This window comes from Macaca mulatta, chromosome 9 (genome assembly GCF_049350105.2).
Source record: "Macaca mulatta isolate MMU2019108-1 chromosome 9, T2T-MMU8v2.0, whole genome shotgun sequence".
NCBI lineage: Eukaryota > Metazoa > Chordata > Mammalia > Primates > Cercopithecidae > Macaca > Macaca mulatta.
The window spans coordinates 131,299,345-131,322,492 of NC_133414.1; the positions used below are offsets into that span (position 1 = coordinate 131,299,345).

The following is a 23,148-nucleotide window of genomic DNA, read 5'->3' on the forward strand; positions in this document are numbered from 1 at the left end:
GTTTGCCTAGTTTCCTTTAAAATTCTGGGACCAATTTAACTACTGGGTTGATTATAGGTGATGCCAGGTTTGAGGTCAGAGGTACCATCAGAGAGCTGGAAGTTCTAGGGACTGAGAGTCTGCCCTTGACTTTCTATAACACGTTGACCTCTGACAGGAGACCAATCTCCCCTAATTTTTTGCCTTTTAAAATCTGACCTGGCAGAGATGTGGGAATTTTGATAGTTACCTAGTATAGCAAAATTTAGCAGCCCGGAGGCCCAGGTGGGACTGAGTCATGCCATATGTGGTACAAGTCAATAAATATGGCCAAATGCTCACTGTGTCAGGCATGTACTAGGTTCAATAGAGAAGGGAATCAAAAGATGGAAAAAACACATTTTAGGTCTTTGAGTAGGGAAAGCAGACACCTAAATAACTAGCCTTACCATCCACTTAATCAGTTGGCCTTGGGCAGCAGACCTCCTAATTCTCTGAGGCTCAGTTTCCTCTATATACAACAGAGGCAACACTGTCTTTCCACAGTACCCACGTTGGAGGATTGGATGAGGTTCTGGGTACAGTAATGGGATGGATACTGGAGAGAGGTGCATGGACTGAAAAGCCGTCTCACCGAACTTTGTAACACGTCTACTATGGGAACCCTCCTAACTGAACATGGCACCAGGGAAGGAGGACTTTCCTTTTCATTAAAGAAAACCGTGTTAAATTGCTGTAGTGACGGGAGTTTGGCAACCACGTGTGGCTGAGACAATCAGCAGGCGTGTGTATTTCAGCAAGAATCTTCTTTTCTGAACTTGCAGTTGAGAATTGATGCAAGACAAATGATCCCACAAAATCTCGTGACCAAGCTAAGTGGTTAGATGTGTATAGGTAACAATCACCTGGCAAAACCAATCGATTCATTGAGATTGCCCAGTTCATCTGGAAACCAAAGGCTATAAAGACACCACGTGTTGCTTGAAGATCGGTTTTTTCGAGCGTGAGACTTCTACTACTCCTCAAATTTCACAAATATTATTGGTTAGGATGAATTAAAGTTTTCAAAGTGAGCTGACTTTAAAGAAAAATAATGACCAGGCATGGTGGCTCACACCTGTAATCCCAGCATTTTGGGAGGCCGAGGTGGATGGATCACCTGAGATCAGGAGCTCAAGACCAGCCTGGCCAATATGGTGAAACCCCACCTCTACTAAAAATACAAACATTAGCCAGGCGTGGTGGTGGGTGCCTGTAATCCCAGTTACTTAGGAGGCTGAGGCAGGAGAATCGCTTGAACCCGGGAGGCGAAGTTTGCAGTGAGCCGAGATAGTGCCACTGCACTCCAGCCTGGGCAACAGAGTGAGACTCCATCTCAACAGGGGAAAAAAAAAAAAAAAGAAAAGAAAAATATGAAGTCACTAGAAGAGCAATAGGCAGTTTACAACATGTTAAAACTTTTTTTTTTTTGAAACAGAGTCTCGCTCTGTTGCCCAGGCTGGAGTGCAGTAGCACCATCTCGGCTCACTGCAACCTCTGCTTCATGGTTCAAGGGATTCTCGTGCCTTAGCCTCCTGTGTAGCTGGGACTATAGGCGCACACTGCCATACCTGGCTAGTTTTTGTATTTTTAGCAGAGACAAGGGTTTCACTGTGTTGGCCAGGCTGGTCTCAACCTCCTGACCTCAGGTGATCCGCCTACCTTGGCCTCCCAAAGTACTGGGATTACAAGCATGAGCCACCATGCCCAGGCATAGTAAAACTTTTAATGTCCAACTGGTAACCACTGAGGTCCATTGATGAAAGGAATTCAGAGGGGAGGAAATGTTAACTGGAAACCTCAAGCCTCCAGATTTGCTTTCAGCTCACATTTCTCCTCTCTTGGTGCCTGAAATCACTTCTTCCCCTGTTTGCAAAGTCCTTTGTGTATGTCTCCACAATGGCCCTTATTCCATTGTCTGGAGGTTGTTTGCATCCGGTGTGTTTTCCTTCCCAGTGGTGAGCTCTCTGGGAAATTGCCTTGAACTCCCTGTAGGGCTGGACACATAAAGGTAAACTCTGAAGAACAGAATAAATGAGAGAATGGAAGCTCTATCTGCAGCTGCTTCCTGAGGATTAGAAAGCTTTGAGTCAAAGAAAGGGATGGAAACTCCAGTTCCTGGACTATTCAGAAAGCCAATTTGATTATTCAGGCAAAAGGAATCCATATTTTAGAAGTCAGATAGGTTTGTGGCTTTCCAGCATAGTAGACTTCTATTTACAAGAACTCTGACCTAGCAGCTTTATTCATGGCAGATACAGGTTCTGACAGAAGAATTGGAAGGTTCCCTGTTTCTTTCGCTTTTTTATTTTTTAGAGAGGGTCTTACTCTGTCACCCAAGCTGGAGTGCAGTGGTGCGATCATAGCTCAGTGCCACCATACCTGGCTAACTTGTCACCCAAGCTGGAGTGCAGTGGTGCGATCATGGCTCAGTGCCACCATACCTGGCTAACTTGTCACCCAAGCTGGAGTGCAGTGGTGCGATCATGGCTCAGTGCCACCATACCTGGCTAACTTGTCACCCAAGCTGGAGTGCAGTGGTGCGATCATGGCTCAGTGCCACCATACCTGGCTAACTTGTCACCCAAGCTGGAGTGCAGTGGTGCGATCATGGCTCAGTGCCACCATACCTGGCTAACTTGTCACCCAAGCTGGAGTGCAGTGGTGCGATCATGGCTCAGTGCCACCATACCTGGCTAACTTGTCACCCAAGCTGGAGTGCAGTGGTGCGATCATGGCTCAGTGCCACCATACCTGGCTAACTTGTCACCCAAGCTGGAGTGCAGTGGTGCGATCATGGCTCAGTGCCACCATACCTGGCTAACTTGTCACCCAAGCTGGAGTGCAGTGGTGCGATCATGGCTCAGTGCCACCATACCTGGCTAACTTGTCACCCAAGCTGGAGTGCAGTGGTGTGATCATGGCTCAGTGCCACCATACCTGGCTAACTTGTCACCCAAGCTGGAGTGCAGTGGTACGATCATGGCTCAGTGCCACCATACCTGGCTAACTTGTCACCCAAGCTGGAGTGCAGTGGTGCGATCATGGCTCAGTGCCACCATACCTGGCTAACTTGTCACCCAAGCTGGAGTGCAGTGGTGCGATCATGGCTCAGTACCACCATACCTGGCTAACTTTCAGATTTACTTTGTAGAGACAGGGTCTTGCTATGTTGCCCAGGTTGGTCTCGAACTCCTGGGCTCAAGTGATCTCCATCCCCCCAACCCCCGCACCCTTGCCTCAGCCTTTAAAAGTGCTGGGATTGCAGGCATGAGCCACTGCATCTGACTTCTTTTGCATTTTTGGCTCAGCTGCTCCTGAGTGGAGTCTGAAGCTGGCTGTCTTTGACATATTCCCATCCCTCCAGCCTCACCCCTACTCCTCCATTTAGATTTCCCTTCTTGCTCTCAGCTGGCTGTCAATGATTCCCTACTTAGCTATTGATATTTAATTGTCTACTCTTCCTTGAATCAAACCCATTTTTCAAGAAGACCACAAGTTGTTAGTGCAGTTAATTGAAAGGAATAAAGCCATAATGGTGGAATTATAGATGGAAATGGAAAACCCCTTGAATTCTTAATGATTTAGTCAACCACATGCTTTGCCTTCTTTTTTTTTTTTTTTTTTTTTTTTTGAGACGGAGTCTCGCTCTGTCGCCCAGGCTGGAGTGCAGTGGCGCGATCTCGGCTCACTGCAAGCTCCGCCTCTCAGGTTCACGCCATTCTCCTGCCTCAGCCTCCTGAGTAGCTGGGACTACAGGCGCCCACCACCGTGCCCAGCTAATTTTTTGTATTTTTAGTAGAGATGGGGTTTCACCGTGGTCTCCATCTCCTGACCTTGTGATCCACCCGCCTCGGCCTCCCAAAGTGCTGGGATTACAGGCGTGTGCCACCACGCCCGGCCTTTGCCTTCTTATAATACAAGTTCATCCTGGCAGCCACACAGAACAGTTACAACCAAGCTGTGCTGGCTACCTTGTGCAAGCCAGAAATTAAGTGCACCAACTCTGAGTCAGGCTGACGGGTTCAAATCCCGGGTCTTCTACTTATTAGTTATGTGACCCTGGACAAATTATAAAACCTTTCTCTTTTTTTTTGAGGAAAAAAAAAAAAAGTCTCGCTCTGTTGTCCAGGCTGGAGTGCAACGGCACTATCTTGGCTCACTGCAACCTCTGCCTCCCAGGTTCAAGCAATTCTCCTGCCTCAGCCTCCCGAGTAGCTGGGATTACAAGGCACCTGCTACTACACCTGGCTAATTTTTGTATTTTTGGTAGAAATGGGGTTTCACCATGTTAGTTAGGCTGGTCTCGAACTCCTGACCTCAGGTGATCCGCCTGCCTCGGCCTCCCAAAGTGTTGGGATTACAGGTGTGAGCCACCACGCGGCCTCAGATCTATAAAATCTTTCTTAACCTGGTGCTTTGTCTGCAAAATAGGCCTGTGTTCCCTACCTCATCTGGATATTGTGTTGAAGGAGATAATCCATTTAAAAGACCACAAGGGCCTGGCCCACAGTTGGTGTTGAGTAAATGCTAGTCATTATTATTCCATTCCTGCATTGGAATGTCTGAATTTCCTTCTAGAGGCACAAAAACCTGATGTACAACCATTTATTTGTGTAGGCAGGATGTAACAGCTTGTAGTGGAGAAAAAAATAGTCTAACACTAACTTGCCGAGTGACCATGCCAACTCACTTACTTTGGGTCTATTTCACATCTGTAAAATGAGAGGGAGAGGCAGGGGTTCCCAGGATGGAAAACTTAAATGTCTATATAGGCCAGATAGATAAAATCACTAGTGACTTGGGCTGGGTATAAGAACAGGGAGTTACGGTAAACTAGAGAGCTTTTCATCTCAGAGTGTGGTCTACTGACCAGGAGGATCGACAGAACCCTGGAGTTTGTTAGAAAGAGCAAAATCTCAGAAACCACCCCAGAGCTATCCAAATGCAATCTGCATTTTAACAAGATCCCTTGTGATTTGTATGCTCGTGAAACTTTGAGCCAGGCATGGTGGCTCATGCCTGTAATCCCAGCACTTTGGGAGGCAGAGGGCGGGTGGATCACTTGAGTCCAGAGTTCAAGACCAGACTGGCCATCATGGCAAAACCCCGTCTCTACTCAAAATACAAAAATTAGCCAGTTATGGTGGCACACACCTGTAATCCCAGCTACTTGGGAGGCTGAAGTAAGAATCGCTTGAACCTGGGAGGCTGAGGTTGCAGCGAGCCGAGATTGGGCCACTGCACTCCAGCCTGGATGACAGACTAACTGTCTCAAAAAGAAACAGACAAAAAACAAACAAAAACAACCTTTGAGAAAATTGTTTTTTGGTTTTTTTGCGGGGGGGAGATGGAGTCTCGCCCTGTCGTCCAGGCTGGAGTGCAGTGGCATGATCTCGGCTCACTGCAACCTCTGCCTACCGGGTTCACGCCATTCTCCCGCCTCAGCCTCCCGAGTAGCTGGGACTACAGGCGCCGCCACCACGCCCGGCTAATTTTTTTTTTGTATTTTCAGTAGAGACGGGGTTTCACCGTGTTAGCGAGGATGGTCTCGATCTCCTGACCTCATGATTTGCCCGCCTCGGCCTCCCAGCCACCGCGCCCAGCCTGAGAAAATTGTTATGGTGCATAAGCCATCTAAAGGCATTCAAACATTTTCTTTCTTTCTTTCTTTTTTTAATGTTAGCCGAATAAACAAACTTCGGTTTTCATCAGGCCCTATGCTGCCAGCAAGTGACCACTGTGGTTGGTGGAGGGCTCTAGGAGCTGCCAACTTTAGGGGTCTCGCTATCTGAGAGAGATCCTTTCATTAAAAGTTAGGGCTCTAGGTATGTGAATACGCAGCAGAGACCAAGCCTGGATTGCTTAGAACAGTAATTCCTGGAGTGGTGGGTGCCTGAAAAGTTACCCCCTGAGCCCTCCGCCTTCTGACAGGTGAACTGTTATTGCCCCCATTTTGCAGACAAGATAAATGAGGCCCAGGGAGACTCACTGACCCAAGTCTAGACACCACAAAGGGGTGATGGTGGGTACACTGCCCCAGGGAAGAAGATAATCTTGGGTTGTTAGAGTCAGTGACCAGACCAGTTTCCAAGGCCTGGAAGGTTTATTGATTTCTTTATATTCTCCAATACATAATAACTGTTCTCTGTTTCTCTCGGCACCTCCCTGCGACTTCCTGGCAGCCCTGGGGACAGAGGGTTTCCTCCTCCTGGACAGAGAAGGCCCAGAGTCTGCTTCTGAACGGATATCCGGCCCGCAGGATGCAGAGGAGGCAAAGGCCTCATTGTTCTTTGGGGCCTGCCTGCCTGCCCCGCCCCCAGCCGTAGGACACTCGTGGCAGATCCCGGGTGACCGAAGACAGCCCATTTCCAGGAGTGGGGCCTTCGGAGCGGAGGGAGCGAGAAAACAGGGCTGATCACAGACCAGGAGTCTGATGTTCTGGGCATAATACTGGAAGGAGCTAAGAGCCCCAAAATAAATAAGACCGGAATTTAAAAACGTTAATCCCACGCCGGCTCGGCGCTGGCCTGGCTGTTACTCATTAACGCTCCCCACGGCGGAGACTCCGGCGACTCTGTCTGCGTTTTTATTACTTAATCTAGCTGGGTTTGGCTGCAGGGAGGCTCCTGGACTTGCTGGCCGGGTGTGCTGGAAAGCAGTTTATTCACAGAACCAGCGGCTTCCCACGGTGGACCCCGAACCCCGGGCGCGGTCCGCGTAGACCCCGCGCCTGCGCACCGCGGCCGCCGGGGGGCGCTCGGGTCGCGCCAAGGGGCAGCGCGGGCAGCCAGCGCCGGGTCTCCGCCGACCCGCAGAGTCCTTCGCGCCCTCGGAGGAAACAAAGTGCATCTTTGTTCGCGGCCCGGGGTGCCGCGTGGGAGACGCTGGGCAGGGGCCAGGCCGAGCCGGCCGCCGCAGCGCGCGGGGACCCTGGGCGCGCGTCACTGACCCGGGACTCAGCCCCTCGCGGGCCTGGTGTGGACCGGAGGAAGCGGGCTGTGGCGCGCGGCCGAGCTGGCGGCCCTCCCACTCCAAGCACGGCTCGGGACCCGCACTGGCTCATGCGGAGCCGCGGCGCTTCGCGCGCTACCACCGGGGCCTGAGCACTTCGCTTTACGGGCTGGCGGCGGGGCGGGAAGGGGGCAAGCGGGAGCCTGCGGGGGTTGGTGGGGACTTCGGCTCGGCTGGGCCGCCTTTGAGTCGCCAGTCGGCCGGGCGGTGCCCGCCTTCGCTTTCGGTGCCGTCCCGGGGCGGGTCCCCGCTCCGGCAGCCGCGCGCCAGCCCAGCTCAGTCCCGGCGCCGCGCGGCCGGGAGGACTCCAGCTCCCAGCAGGCCCTGCGCCGCGAGCGCCGAGGCAGGAGGCGCGCCTGGGCCGGCGCTTGCGCAGTGCGGCCGCCCGAGCCTGCTAGTACCACACCCCCGGGAGGGACGGAGGGGAGGCAGAAGCATCCGAGGCATTAAAGCATCCGAGGGAGCCGGAGGGGAGGAGAATGGAGTGACAGAGACACGCGGAGGGTGGGGGGTGGGGGGGAGCGTGTTGAGGGAGGGGGGGAGGGGGGACACAGAGGGAGGAAGAAGCGGCGGCGGCGGCTGCTCCTCTTTGCAGAGGGGGAAACTCTTGGGCTGAGAGCAGGAATAATGCGGTAGGCAAGGCGGGCTGCTGGCTCCCCCGGCTCCGGCAGCAGCGGCGGCAGCCCGAGCAGCGGCAGCAGCAGCGGCAGCACCCCAGGCGCTGACAGCCCCGCCGGCCGGCTCCCTTGCTGACCGCCGACTGTCAATGGAGCTGGAAAACATCGTGGCCAACACGGTCTTGCTGAAAGCCAGGGAAGGTAAGAGGCAGGGCCGGTACGTGCCCGGCGCGTCCGTCGCGGGCCGGGGTGCGGGTGTCGGGCGGCGTGCGGGCTGGGGCTGCGCCCGTGCAGGATGCCCACTGCCGGCGAGTGGGTCGCGAGCAGGACACTTCGGAGAGCGGCTCTGCAGACCCTTCAGGGTTCTTGCCTTGGGGCTCAGAGAATCTGGACTTGGGCTGAGAAGGTTGCAGGGATTTGGATGCTAACATATCTCCTAGTTTCCAGCGCTCGCCCTGCAGAGCGTGCCATCTCGGCAGCTGTTGAAAGGTCAGTTGGAAAAGCATTCATTCGGGGAGCGACGAGCAAACATGCACATAAAATAGCGTTTCAAGTCGGCCCGGGATGGTTCTGTGTGAACTGGTGTGTGTGTTCGGGGGGGCGGGGGTGGAATGAGCAGAAGCCAAGTCTTTGCCTGCGCAGGCTGAGTTGATATAGACTATTGCTGGAAACCATCCGCTGGGATGTTTCTTAGGGAAATCCCGTCGTGTGGAAGGAAGCCTTTTAAAGGCAAAGTCAGATGTTGAGGAATTAGCCTTTTCATAGAATAATCAAAGGATGGCTATACAGATCACCTAGAAAATAATTCAGTATTTCGGGTTTCTCTTTTCTGGGAGTGTGATAACTGAAATGGTTAGATTTTGGCTCAGTTAAGAAAAGAAAGGTAAGTGTGCTGGTGCTTTAGATATGTTTTCTATGCAAATCATTAGATTTCCTGCATTTAGCTGGCAGGAAATATTGTCTAAATGGAGTGTGTAAGATCCTGAGTCAAACCCTGAGAACACATATTTTGACTCTGCCTTGAGATGAAAAACAGAAAAAAGGCGGGGGGTGGAGGGGAGGCCGAAACTTAGATACTTCCTAAAAATGATTGTGTTGTGTACATGTAAACAGATATATTTAGGAATACCTGGAATTTATGTAACATCTTTTTCTTTTTTCTGGTCAAGATTTGAGCTCTAGTGTGCGACCTTTTTCATAAAAGGGGAAGAGGTTTTTGACTTTCACGGGAGAAGGCTTTATTTGATACTAAAGGTAGGAGGCAGACTGAGGAAGGGCTTGACTTTAGAAGGATACTTGGTGAGCAGTCCATGAAAATGTTTTACCTACTTAATATTTTCATTCACCCGCTTTGATGAATGAAGGGAAGACTTTCTGGCCAGCAATAAAACGATTCGTGTTTATTCAGCCGGTTCCATCACCTTGTGGCTCCCTACACACTGTGGGGGTAGGTGATGCATAGCCTTCCGTGGGCAGCATTTCAGCAACTCAGCCCAGCATTCGTGTCTTGTGTCTTACTTTCGTCGTCACTTGTCACTCAAAAGCAGCCAGTGGGCAAGAAGGTTTATTTCAGAAGCCCGGAAGGGAGGCAGTGCTTTGAAAACCCCAGCAGAGTTTAAAATATACAGGTTAATCTCTCTCCCATTGCTTAGCTTTGGTGGGAATAAATTTTTAGCAGAGGCTTGTTACTTGGTGACTTCAGGTCTAAGGCCTGAGCTCTGTGTGTGTGTGTGTGTGTGTGTGTGTGTGTGTGTGTGTGGTTTTTTGTTTTTTTTTTCTTTTTTCCTAACCTGACATTTTTAGTGGACACGATCAAGGTGAGTGCTGGTAGGCTCTTCCCTGGGTTGGGGAATGGTCCTGAAAGGGAGGAAGCAGAGAAAACAACCCTCCACCTCCCCCGCCCCTCTTGCAGCCTTTGCAGCTGGCCACCTAGTGGTGGGACACGGTTGTATATCTCAGGATTCGGGGGCTGGGAAAGTTTTCACTCTCCCTCCATTCTGAAATTATTTCTTGGGAAATCCCTGGGTCTGATGGTACTGGAGCCTTGCAAGTTTTGCTGGTTCCTCCTGTTGCCCAGGGAATCTGCCCCCTACATTTGCTGCTGTAGGTATTTGTTTGCCTGAGAAATACTTTTTTTTCTTCCCTGAACATTTGGTTGCTTAAGTTTTATAATGCTTTGCTTAGAGTGGGCAAAGTGATATCAATTCCACCCTCCCCCTCCAAATTGTTCTCCCCAGTATTTTTTCACCAACGTGAATTTACTGTCTGATATTGTTTGTTAGGCCAACAAATTGGTTTTTTTTTTTTTTTTCCCAGAGCCCTGGGGAAGAGAGCTGCAGGCTGGAAGCTTGTGTGGAGTGACCGGCTCCCATTGGGGCAGAATTACAGTGATTGAAAGTGCTCAAGAATGTGCTTTTCACTTTTTTTTTTCCTTTTAAAGGCTTTTTCAATTTTGCTGTGAGAGTTTGGTCGTCATCTCATGGTGAGAAAATAGCTCTTGATGATGCCTTGGAAATGGAGAGGGCCTGCGGAAGCTGGGAGAGACAGACACGTGAACAAGAAAAATTAATCATTTAATGGAAACCTCGTTTAAAATGTGCATCTCTTCCCCTGTTTCTCTCTTATGCCTAGAGGAAAGCCATGATTTTAAGTGCTTCCAGTTTCTTTTGGCTGGGCCTTTATTAGAGACTTGAGCCCATATATCCTAATTAGTGTGGACACTTTTAGAAATTAAAGCAGTTTATTTTTCTCTTCTCAGTTCTCATATATTTGAATTTATTTTACTAAACTTAGTAATTCTCCAAATAACCATATTATCTAAATATTCGGGAATGACAGTTTCAGTCAGTTTAGTGAAATATCTAATATAAAACAGTACATTAAAAAAATCTGAGTTGTTTAAAAGGTTTAAAAACACTTCTTAAAGTTTCTTGTCAGTGGTTACAGAGGAGAAATATAATTGACAAATGTGAAATTTAATTTAGTTCACTTAACAAAATACACCATAAACAATTTAAAATTTGACTTTCAAGTAGAAGTCACATTTGTCCCAAACAATGGAGAAACAGACCTTGAAGAAAGACAGGCACACTTTGCAAATGCTGTAAAATTATTCGTAGTTGTCCATGGTGGTGGGCAACACTGGGGCCTATCTTTTCTTATTATGGTGCATTCTTAAAGACAGATGGCTCCTAAATTCACTGTATCTTCAAAGTCTTACCATAATAAGACATACTATAAAGTGGAAAGCATTAATGTAGCAATAAAATAGAAAGCCTGTAAGTGGATTAGAGTAAAATGATGGATTGTTAGTATTAGAAAATATAGCAAGCAAGCTCTATCCTTGTGACAATTATTTTAAAATAAGAAAAGGTAGAGGTATGGGTTCCAGATTTTAAACCACGGAAATGTATTTTGGGGCCTGTTTATTTGTCCTGGGTCTCATGAGAAAACATCAAGTCGATCACTTTTAGGAACTTTAGATTGCTCTCCTAAAAAGTGGTTAAGGAAAAAAAGAAAGAAGTTGAGACTGAATTCATGGCAATTTATGGAAATGAGCTAAGTGATTAAGCATTTCATGAAAAAGAGGCCCAGACTAACTCTATCTATCTATTTATTTACATTTCAGAATCTCAGGAAATTGGCAGGCAGCTAATGTTGAAATAACAGTGAGAAGGAGAGTTTGCTGAGTGCCTTTTGTGTGTTTCTTTTTGGTTTTATTGTTGCAGTAAAGGTTTTTGTGTTTTTCTCATCTTCTAGATCTGTTGCCTTTCTTCTGAGTGAACAGTGGTGAGAAAAAATTTTTGCAAGGCCCTGCTTTTCCTTTCTTCACAGGCCAGCAGTAGCCATATCTGATCAATAAAAGTATCTGAATGAATATTGATCACATTTGCCTGAGGCACTAGCAAGCACAGGAATTGAGAAGTTAGGACTGTAACAACTTTGCCATTTGTCACAATTGCCAAAAATTAGAATACACAGGAACCGTTTTCTCAGGTAACTCTGTGACTTGGCTGGATCTTCCTGATGATCAAGATTAGCACCCCAGGGGCCTGGGAGAGATTAGGGAAGGCAGGAGGAAGGAGTGAGCCAGCATCCAGCCCTGGTGGGGCAAGCTAGCCGTGGACAGACTTAGCATTCCACAGTACGGCTGAAAGCCCTGGACCTCTTTCCTTTGCACCCTTAATTCATGGTGATAAAACCGAAACACGGTGAATTAGGTTATTAGAACATTGGAACGTCTCTGAAGCCCAAAGCCATCTTATTTAGATTGCTATGTGAAGGCATACGTGGAGGCATACGTACTCCACCCTGAAGCTTCTCCTTCAGTTTTAATGTTAATCTTACTAAGAGACAGCTTTCATCCTGGTGAAGGCAGCTCACTGTGTGTAAAAGCAGCCTGGCCTGTTAAACACAATGCCGTTAAATGAAACTGCCTTTCATTTTTTTTTGAAGTTTCCTTTTCAGTACTGACAACTTGGAGGTAGAGAAACCAAAAGCAATGTTTTCAGAAGGCCTTGCTTTCTTAAAGATTTCAAATGATGATGGTAGTTAATCTGGCTGCCTGTTTTAAAAACCATCAGATAAATGCCCACAAGGCTCTCATCTTTCAGTAGCTTAGCTGCTGCTTGTCAGATTCGAAACTCCAAAGCGCTTGACTCTTCCAGTGCCCAAACTAATCCTTGTTTAAATTATGTCTTCAGAAGCTATAACTCTTGTAGTGGCTTGCTAAATGATAGCCTTTGAATCTGGGTTGAAGACTTCCAGAATGCCCAAGTGAATTTCAGGAGCAGGCTCAATGTTTAACCAAATTCACCTTTACCAAGGGCTATTCAATCCATATCTGGGATGCTTTAAATAAAACTATCCAGGACTGTGGGCAATACTTAAAGTTAATATTTGTTGCCAGTATGTTTGGAGTGCAAAATAAAGCATTATAATGTCTAGACATTTTTGAAATAAAAAAGTCTTCTGGTTACCAAAAGGCATTATTGCCATAGGTATTGCAACTCAGAGGTGAAACTTGAGAAAACAGAAAGTGACTACCAACAGGTGACACATTGAGAAGATAATTAGGAATTTCCTCGATCATACAATTTCTCAGCACCCATTTCTCACATGGAAATAGAATAGTGGAGCTGAGTGTGGTGGCACAGCCTGTGGTCCCAGCTACTCTGGAGGCGGAGGAAGATCATTTGAGCCCAGGAGTACTGGTCTGGAGTGAGCTTATGCCTGTTGGGTATCTGCAGTCAGCTCGGCATCAATATGGTGACCTTTCGGGAGTGGGGACCACCAGGTTGCCTAAGGAGGGGTGAACTGGCTTGGTAGGAGACAGAACAGGTAAAAACTCCCGTGCTGATGAGCCGTGGGATTGCATCTGTGCATAGCCACTGCCCTCCAGCTTGGGCAACAAGAGACAAGACCCTGTCTCCAAAAATAAATAAATAAACAAATGGGATAGAAGAGAATATTGCAGACAAAGGGATGAAGGCTTGATTTTAAATGATTAAAATGGGCCGGGCATGGTGGCTCATGCCTGTAATCCCAGCACTTTGGAAGGCCGAGGCAGGCGGATCACCTGAGGTCAGGAGTTTGAGGTCAGCCTGGCCAACATGGTGAAATCCCGACTCTACTAAAAATATAAAAATTAGCTGGGTGTGGTGGTGCCCGCATGTAATCCCAGCTACTTGGAAAGCTGAGGCAGGAGAATCACTTGAACCCAGGAGGCAGAGATTGCAGTGAGCCAAGATTGCACCACTGTACTCCAGACTAGGTGACAGAGTAAGACTCTCTCAAAAAATAAAAATAAAAAATTAGAATGTATGGTGGCCTTAAATAATAGGGTTGATTTCTACTTTAAAACATATCCTGTTATATTTCAGTGGAAATTTTTATTTAAAAATATTCAAAATATTGAAAAGATGTATTTTTTTGGGGCAGAGATAATGTCATTCCTTTTATTACCATCCAAAAACTGGAGGAAGCATTTCATTTTGTGTAAACCATGCTACTTTTAAAAGAGAAAGTCCTTGCTTCCTGACTGGTCCCTTCTCCTACCCCATTTCTCATTTTGAGGAAACCATTCTTGAATAGACTTCTGAAAGTCTTACGAGGATAAAATTTATTTATTCAGCATTTGGTTGTTGAAGGACCGAGTGCAGAGGTGACATTTGGGTGTCAGCCTTAGATAAATACAGCGTGAAATGAGTGAAAAGATGCAACTGGGCACTGCCATTCTCTTTTTACATGTTTTTTTGTTTGTTTTCTGTTTTGTTTTGAGACAGAGTCTGCTCTGTCGCCCAGGCTGGAGTGCAGTGGCTCAATCTGGGCTCACTGCACCCTCTGCATCCCGGGTTCAAGTGATTCTCCTGCCTCAGCCTCCTGAGTAGCTGGGATTACAGGTACCCACCATCAAGCCTGGCTAATTTTTGTATTTTTAGTAGAGGTGGGGTTTCACCATGTTGGCCAGGCTGGTCTCAAACTCCTGGCCTCAGGTGATCTGCCGGCCTTGGCCTCCCAAAGTGCTGGGATTACAGGTGTGAGCCACTGCACTCGGTCTCTTTTGACATTTTTTAACTGGTCAACTAGGTGTGAACAGAACTGGATTTTTTCCCCACGAATTGCTGAGGCTTACTGGGGTGTGACCTACTCACCTGTGTAGACTGTGTTGACTCTGCTGTGCCTAGAATTTGTACAATGGCCTGAGGGACCAGTATGTGATTTAAGCATAATTTAAAGGTTATACTTGAAGAATACACCTGAATCTGGAAGACAACTGCTAATTTTTTGGGGCACTGTGGGGTTTTTTGTTTTGTTTTGTTCTTTGAGACACGGTCTTGCTGTCACCCAGGCTGGAGTGCAGTGGTGCGATCTCAGCTCACTGCAACCTCGACCTCCTGGGCTCAAGTGATCCTCCCGCCTCAGCCTCCTGAGTAGCTGGGACTACAGGCTGGTGCCACTATCCCTGGCTAATTTTTGCATTTTTTGTAGTGATGGGGTTTTGCCACATTGTCCAGGCTGGTCTCTAACGCCTGGGCTCAAGCAGTCCATCCACCTTGGCCTCCCAGAATGTTGGGACTACAGGTGTGAGCCACCACACCTGGCCAACACTGTGTTTTTATGAAGGTCTGTTCCTAGAAATGGAAACATTAAAAACAATGGAAAAAGACCCTTTGGTTGAGGAATGACAACATCCAAGAGGAAAACTGGTGTGCCGTGGCACTTTCCAGGCAGAGCAGTTGTTCAGGGCAGAGGCCTGGGCAGTGGAGGGGCTGCAGTTCTGGAGTGAAGATGGTGGAGGCTGCATTCCTTTCTGGCTTTCTGTTGGCATTGGCCTGGGTATGTCCTTTGACATAAGCCTGTCACAGGGAATGACCGAAAAGATGAAAGGCACCTGTTCCTCTTCAGGAGCTCTGTTCAATGTGGCAGCCACTAGCTGTATGTTGTTATTTATACTTAAATTAATTAAAGTTAGGAATTATGTTCCTGGAGCATGCAAACCACATTTCTAGTGCTCAGTAGCCACGTGTGGCTAGTGGCCACTGTATTGGACCATGCATGTAGAACATTCCCATCATTGCAGAAAGCTCATTGGGACAGAGCTTCTCTAGAGGGTTCTGTGCATTTAGTGAGTATGATAACCCCATGACTTCTGACATGAAAAATTAGGGAAAATTAAAAGAAGCAGAGGGAGGCAGGGAGTTGGGGAGAGAGGCAGTGTGGAGGAGAGGGAAAAAGAGAGATGAGAGGGGGAAATGGGTAGGAGAAGGAGAAAACAGAGGAGGGTTTACAGAGAGTGAGGAAGAGACTGAGGAAGGGGAGGGGGCTGCACCATGGAGGAGGGGTGAAGGCAGGGGTTGGAAGTTGGGACTGACTCACCTAAGAGGAAATTCAGGTCAGGGACAATCATGGATGGTGGCGGGGGTGGGGGGGCGTTAAGCTACCATATCCTCCCCCACCCCCTTTTTCCGTATCTTGTTGGGAAATTTGCCTAAATTGAACAACTGACTTTCCTGATTCAAATTAAGTGCATGATATAGACACATACAGAGCCCCATGTTCCTTCTTGAAATTCCTAATGTGGGGATATTTTAAAGCAGTCATTTTATTTAAAAAAAAAAAAACAAAAACAATTAAGTTGCGTAAGTGCAGCAGATCTACAGCAAGACTAGAAAGAACCTCCACAGGCAGGTGATCTAAAATGGGGGTGAAGACAGGCAAAACCATTTTAAGGGTTTTCATTTTTTCTGAACTGGGGAGATATCAGGAGGAAGGTATATTTAGAGATGCCAAAGAAACTCATTGTTCTTGTATCCACTTGAAAATGGTTTCTCCTTAAAAACTGTTTCTTGTGAGATTTGAAACATTTTAACAATAACTCAGAGCACACTTAGAAAGAAGGTAAGTATTTGAAACAATAAAGCAGTTCGTTGCTTGTTCCCTGCTGTCCGAAGCAAGGGAGTCTATCTGAGTCAACTGGTGACATCCTCCTAAACTAGGCCAATTTTGATAGGGCCTACGGTGTTTCTAAGAACTTGTAATCTGTGGAATATCAAGAATTTTTTTAAAAAGGTAATGATGAAATGAACCCCAAGGACAACTTCTGGGGCCTGTGCAGAAAGCAAGGATAAACAGATAAGCTGAGAAAAACAGATAAGAACATTCCTCTGTCCTGAAGTGGCAGAGGCTACAGAACTGCTGGTGCCTCGACTTCCCTGAGCCTTCTCAGCTGATCTACTGCCCTGTCCTCTGTTTCCTGCATAGAGGTTACCCTTGGTTTAACAGATGGGGAAGCTGAGATGAAAGAAAGGAAGTCAGGGCCGGGTGCCGTGGCTCATGCCTGTAATCCCAGCACTTTGAGAGGCTGAGGCAGGAGGATTGCTTGAGGCCAGGAGTTCAAGACCAGCGTGGGGAACATAGCAAGACCCCTATCTCTACAAAAATTAGAAAAATAAAAATGGCCAGGCGTAGCGGCTCACGCCTGTAATCCCAGCACTTTGGGAGGCTGAGGCAGGAGGATTGCTTGAGGCCAGGAGTTCAAGACCAGTGTGGGCAACATAGCAAGACCCCTATCTCTACAAAAAATAAAAAAATAAAAATGGCCAGGCATGGTGGCTCATGCCTGTAATCCCAGCACATTGGGAGGCCAAGGGGGGGTGGATCACTTGCGGTCAGGAGTTCAAGATCAGCCTGACCAACATGGTGGAACTCCATCTCTACTAAAAATACAAAATTACCTGGGTGGTGTTGGGCACCTATAATCCCAGCTACTTGGGAGGCTGAGGCAGGAGAATCACTTGAACCTGGGAGGCTGAGGTTGCAGTGAGCCGAGATCGTGCTACTGCACTCCAGCCTGGGTAACAGTGAAACTCCGTCTAAAAGATAAAATAATAATTTTTAAAAACACATAAAAATAAAGAAAGGGAGTCACCTGTTCAAGGTCACTTGAACTGTGGACTTTTGGTGAGCAATTGCAAGTGGATCTCCCCTACCCTCCAAAGTGCTTTTATGTTCCAAAATAAATCAATCTTCCTTCCTTTCATAATATATGCCCAAACAACAAACTCTTCTCAAGGTGGTAGGGTTTTTAAGTGTAAATACCCATGAGGTTGTAATTGTGGAGGAGAAAGAGTGTCTTTGTCAGATTCCCTGGGAAAAGGGGCAAATTGGGAATATAATTTCCCTCTCAGACCGTGATTTCAGCTACAGCCAGTTTGAGAGCAACTGGGTAAAGTAATTCCTACTAGGTTGTAAATGACTGATGGGTGAATCCTCAAAGTAGATGTTTCCATTTTGAAAGTCGAACTGTGTGTCAATACAACTGAATCTGTGTTTGAGGACAGGTCAGGATGCATACATGCCGTATATAAGTGCCTGTACATACATATGTACCTATGTAGTATGATCGCCATTACCTGTACTTGCTCGCTGCCTGGGGCCCTCCTACCAACACATGGGACAAGCAAGGCCAGCCTCTTGCATTCTTTTTCCCCTCAGCAGGGCTAGTGGCCAATGAATTGCCCCCAAGGGACAGGATGTGAAGCCCCATGGGTGGTGGTGGTGGGGACAGTCGTGGGAGTTTAGGTGTGGGCCACATCATTGGTAGCAGCACCACCTCCTTTCCTTGGCAGAGGCAAGAGGTGGGCAGTGGGCACGCTAGTTCCTGCTGGCTCGCCACGCACAGCTCCCATCTGCCCTGCACCCTGCTTCCCTGGCCGCTTACTGCCCCTCAGGAGGTTCTTGCCCTCAGTTGCCTCTGCATGACAGTGGCACCTTATGTGTGGGCTCAGGTCTCTGCAGCCCTCTTTACTTACTACCCAAGTAGGGGGTTAGAGAGGGGGAGGGTTTTTCTTGCAGATTGCAAGGCATCCCCATCTCCTCCTCAAAGAGAGGGTATGAAGTGGCCTTTTCCCCCAGAAAAGCTGTCTCTGGATGAACCCCTTACCATTTTTCAGTGGTAACCTTGAGAGTTTGCATTTAGGAACCACGTCAGCTCCTTTGTGTGTGTGTGTTGCGTTAATGTTGCAACTCTGCTTTTCAGGGGGCTTTGTGAGGAAAGGGAGTGTGTAAGAGCCGTGTAAAATTCCTTGGGGGTCCACGGTCAGACTTGAGATCCTGGTGGGAAGGCAGCCTGGTGTCAGTCCCTGATGATGAGGGCACAGGAAGCCATGCCTTTGATCTGCTCCTGCAGAGAAGGTGTAGCTCTGAACTTACCCACTCTGGGAAGGGAAGGGGTGGGGGTAGGAGATAGAATTACCCAACTGCTGGATGGAGAGAACCCAGCCAGTGTAATTGCTCTGCATGTCTGATAAAAAGTCTTGTGAAACCTCATTTGAAAATGGAATTCCATCCTGGCATGGGTCTTAGCACTGCTGCTGAAATGGAAACAAGCTGGAGAAGGTCAACAAATGGCCCAGGAAGAACAGCTTTAAGTGGCTGATGCAGAAATGGGTCCTGCTTGGTCTTAATGTTTTCTGTTAATGCTCTCAGGAGGAGCTTGTTGGGATATGTAGATAACATCCCAGGAGAAGGAACTCCTAGCTCTAGGAAGAATAGAGGTGGAGTGAGGATAAAGGATTGGGCCATCGACTTGAATAGCAAAGGATATCTGAGCATCCAACTTTTCTCAAGCCAAATGCTGTTGTGGATTGATGCCACGAAGTCTGCTGTCACAGATTAGGGAGGGTGTGTGTCCAATGAATATGTTCCTGGAACATAGTAGGTGTTCAAAAATATTTCCAGAATGAATGACTGATGCTACACAGCTTGAGTATCCCTAATCCAAGAATCTGAAATCCAAAATCTGAAACTTTTTTTTGAAACAGAGTCTTGCTCTGTCACCAGGCCAGAGTGCAATGGTGTGATCTCAGTTTACTGCAACCTCCGCCTCCCAGGTTCAAGTGATTCCCCTGCCTCAGCCTCCCAAGTAGCTGGGACTATAGGCATGTGCCGGGCGTTTTTTATATTTTTAGTAGAGAGGGGGTTTCACTGTGTTAGCCGGGATGGTCTCGATCTCCTGACCTCGTGATCCACCCGCCTCGGTCTCTCAAAGTGCTGGGATTACAGGCGTGAGCCACCGCGCCTGGCCCAATATCTGAAACTTTTTGAAAGCCAACATGATGCATACAAAATGATCATTGGAGCCTGCCTGCCTGCCTGCCTGCCTGCCTGCCTTCCTTCCTTCCTTCCTTCCTTCCTTCCTTCCTTCCTTCCTTCCTTCCTTCCTTCCTTTCTTTGTTTTTTGAGACAGGGTCTCACTCTCTTGCCTCGGCTGGAGTGCAGTGGCACCATCATAGCTTAGCTCACTGCAGCCTTGGCCTCCTGGGCTCAAGTGATCCTCCTGCCTCAGCCTCCTGAGTAGCTGGGACTACAGGTGCACACCACCACACTTGACTCATTGGAACATTTTGGATTTTAGATTTTCAGATTTGGGATGCTCAACCAGTATAATGCAACTATTTCAAAATCCCAAAACATCAGAAATCCAAAGCACTTCTGGTCACAAGCATTTTAGATAAGGGATACTCAACCTGTGTTTATGTTATGTGATGGTGAAGAAGAGAGCTGAGAAAGTGATATCCTCAAGAAATGGCCTTGGGGTCACAATAAATGGTACATTAGGAAATGATTCAACACGGTTAAGAAAGGTTAACTAAGGTTATAGGGCAAATCGGAAAATGTTTTCCAAATGTTTGTCTTAACTGTGAAAAATGTTTGGAAAACTCCCCCTCCCCCCTAATTTCGAAGTGGTTTGTTTTAGTCGTACTGGAAGAAATAAATATTTGCATTACACCAAACATTTGGGGCAAACAGTTCTCCCCAATTCTGAGGCTCTGTGTGAGTAGGAGGAGATGTTTCATGCCGATAACACTCATCCCTTTTTTGGCCAAATCGAAGGTAACTTTGGATGTGAGCTTCACATGCTTTTCACAGCACTGCTAGAATGAGACTGAGCAAATGGAAAGAAAAGAGGAAGCCAAGCAGCTTGATCCTTCCAGACCTGGGGATGGCTGATGACCTGGCATTTGAAGGATGTAATCGTTAAAGAAAAATTGCCTTTCTGCTCATGGGCAGGGAGGCTGGATCCAATTAAGACAAGGAAAACGTATGTTAACTTGGAGGAAAAATTTCTAAACAGTCAATGCTGTAATCCTCTCTGAAGAGGAAGCGGCCAACATGATGAGGCTTTATGGATGGTGCCAAGCCCTGTGATATATAATAATTAGTAACCACTGGTTATTTTGCCGCACACTCATTCTCCAAACCACTAACCATTGCTTGGGATGGAATGCACCAGGCCTAGATATTTGCCCCAGATGTGTTCCCTTTAGCAGTATCCAATTAGAGGGATTTTTACAAATTAAAGCTTAATTCTCTATAATATATAGCAAAATATAAATTAAGGAAGGAGAAACCCGATTTCTTTGGTTGGTTCCATGGGTTATGGAGGTGAGGTGCACCTAGTGTTCAGGTGCACCTCTTAATTTATGCTTCAGCAGCTAGTGGTGACTGTTCTATATCATGGTCCTTGGTATTTTTGCTGTGTTTTTGGTAGCTTAAAAATATTTCAGAGGCTAGGCATGGTGGTTCACGTCTATAATCCCAGCACTGTGCACTTTGGGATACCAAGGTGGGTGGATCACCTGAGGTCAGGAGTTTGAGACCAGCCTGGCCAACATGGTGAAACCCTGTCTTTACTAAAAATACAAAAATTAGCCGGATGTGGTGGCACACGCCTGTAATCTCAGCTACTCGGGAGGCTGAGAGAGGAGAATCGCTTGAACCTGGGAGGCGGAGGTTGTGGTGAGCTGAGATCGCGCCACTGCACTCCAGCCTGGGTAACAGAGTGAGACTAGGGCTCAAAAAAAAAAAAAAAAAAAAAAAAAAAAAAAAAAAATTTTGCAAAGGTAATACTCACTAAAGAAAGTCCAGGCCAGAAGTGGTGGCTCATGCCTGTAATCCCAGCACTTTGGGAGGCTGCGGCTGGCAGATCACCTGAGGTCAGGGGTTCAAGAAGAGCCTGGCCAACATAGTGAAACCCCATCTCTACTAAAAATACAAAAAAATTAGCTACTTGGGAGGCTGAAGGGAGAGAATGGCTTGAACCCAGGAGGCAGAGGTTGTAGTGAGCTGAGATCGCGCCACTGCACTCCAGCCTGGGGGACAAAGTAAAACTCTATCGCGGGAAAAAAAAAAAAGTCCAAAGGACCGTGTAAAATGTCTCTCTCTCTTCCCGTGTGCCCCTGCTACCAATCCCACCCTCAGAAATAATTAGCATCAGCATGTAGGTGACCGTTTTCCCAAATCTCTGTATATGTGCATATGAACATCTAGATAGAACTTTACACCAAATGGGTCCCAGTGTGCACACTGTTCCGCAGCTGTTTTCAGTCCACAATGTGCTGCAGAGCCTTTCCATATCTGTGTTTATAGTTTCCCATGAAATGGATGGGTGTCAGGAAAAATTGTGAAAGACTTTGGAAGCTGAATGCTGTTTCAATGGAATGCTGGGTATGTTCTAGCAGACTCTTAGGGGTTATCCAGTTCTAACGGGGTCTGTGTTTTTCATTGTCTTTGACTAGTTTGATAGTATATTTAACCAAGCCCCTAGAGTGGGCCATTTAAATTATCTAATTTTAAAGTAATAGTATAAAGGAATATCCTACTCATGATATATTCATCTTTATGCACTTATTTTAAAGACTTCTGTTTTTTTCCTGTGGGAGTATCTGCCTAATAACATCCCCTTTCCTCTTTGGGAAGAGTCATAATAATTTGTGAAACAGGCTTCAGTGACCCTAGGGATGTACAATGCAGATTTTCTTGTGAGAAAGGAGCGTGATACATGTGACATGACGTTTCTGAGACCTTTGGGACTTAACATCCCTCACCTCTGAGTAATCAGTTATCTTTTCTATGGTATTCCAAGTTTGAATTAGGGAAATTGAGGTTGAGTTTAGTCAAAGACTTTAGTTGCAAATGACTTTTCAGTTGCCCTTGGGTTTTGCATGTGTAAATAAGGCGGGGGGTACACTCAGAAAACAAGCCCACAGCCTTGAAAAGGTGTCCCGGATCTCTCGCTGTGGATCATCAGCACAACCCTGTGGGGTAGGTCTGGGAATTGTTTTTGCTGTTGCTGTTATTATTCTAATTTGAGAAAGAAGGAAATCAAGCTCAGAGAGGTGAAGTGGTTTTCTGAGATCACGTACCAAGGAACCACTTCCCCTTATTCCTGTGGTGCTAACCCATTGCTTCATTTTTCATGTTTGAGGGCTTTTGCGTTTCGTTGTACATTGTACAATTCTAGGGAGGCATTGTTCCCATCCTAAAGCTGGTAGATTCGTAAATGTATCAGGTCGGGGGGCAGAAAGTGTCTTGAGGAAGGGACGCCCCTTCCTAATCCCCTCCAAGTGCTGCCTGTGCTGGTGTCAGTTCTCCTGAGGTCATTTGCCGGGTCTTTGATCTGGCACAGTGTCCTCCTCTGTGGAATTCTGTAGCTCTTCCTCTGGTAACTGCTTTGACTAAAGGTTTGCATGGAATTTACCTAGACTAGGGCTCTGTGGTTCCCACCTGAGAATAGAAAACGCCCATAAAAACAGCATGACACAAAACAAATCAGTGGCCCCTCCTCCTGCTCTGCCTCTCTCTGAGATAAGCTTGGCATGAGGGCATAGTCCAGAGCCCCATGGCCTTCAATAATTTTGTAACAATTGGAGGAGAGTGGCATTTTCTTCCTGGAAACGTTTGTAGATGTGTGAGCTCGCTCTACATGGAGAAGGGCTGCCCCTTCACCGGGTGCTGAGGCTGCAGGCTCCGTGTCCTGTCAGAGTGTGGGAGGGAGCTCCTCACACTGAAGCCAGCTTCTTCCTTCCCCAGACAAGGGATCTGGGGGCCAAAAGGGGCCCACATGGGTGGCCATGCAGGAGCAGAAAGAGCCTCCAAAGCAGGATGGGTCCTGGATTTTCCTCCAGGGCAGCTCTGCAACTCTAACACCCATCCC

The 23,148-nt window shown here is 47.3% G+C and overlaps 1 protein-coding gene across 5 annotated transcripts in view; it reads left to right on the forward strand.

Annotated features, from left to right (window-relative positions):
- Window positions 1-6,658: 6,658 nt before the first annotated feature.
- The window catches only part of GRK5 (G protein-coupled receptor kinase 5), a 253,439-nt gene continuing 236,949 nt past the window's right edge, over window positions 6,659-23,148 (forward strand). For 3 of the 5 annotated variants that reach the window (XM_077947626.1, XM_077947627.1, XM_015148304.3), the window contains exon 1: window positions 6,659-7,850. In XM_077947626.1, the coding sequence (XP_077803752.1) occupies window positions 7,799-7,850 (52 nt within the window). In that variant the 5' untranslated portion in view covers window positions 6,659-7,798. Of the gene's footprint in view, window positions 7,851-8,290; window positions 8,533-23,148 lie in introns of those variants that run through there. The other 2 variants (XM_077947630.1, XM_077947629.1) reach the window with 2 other exon arrangements.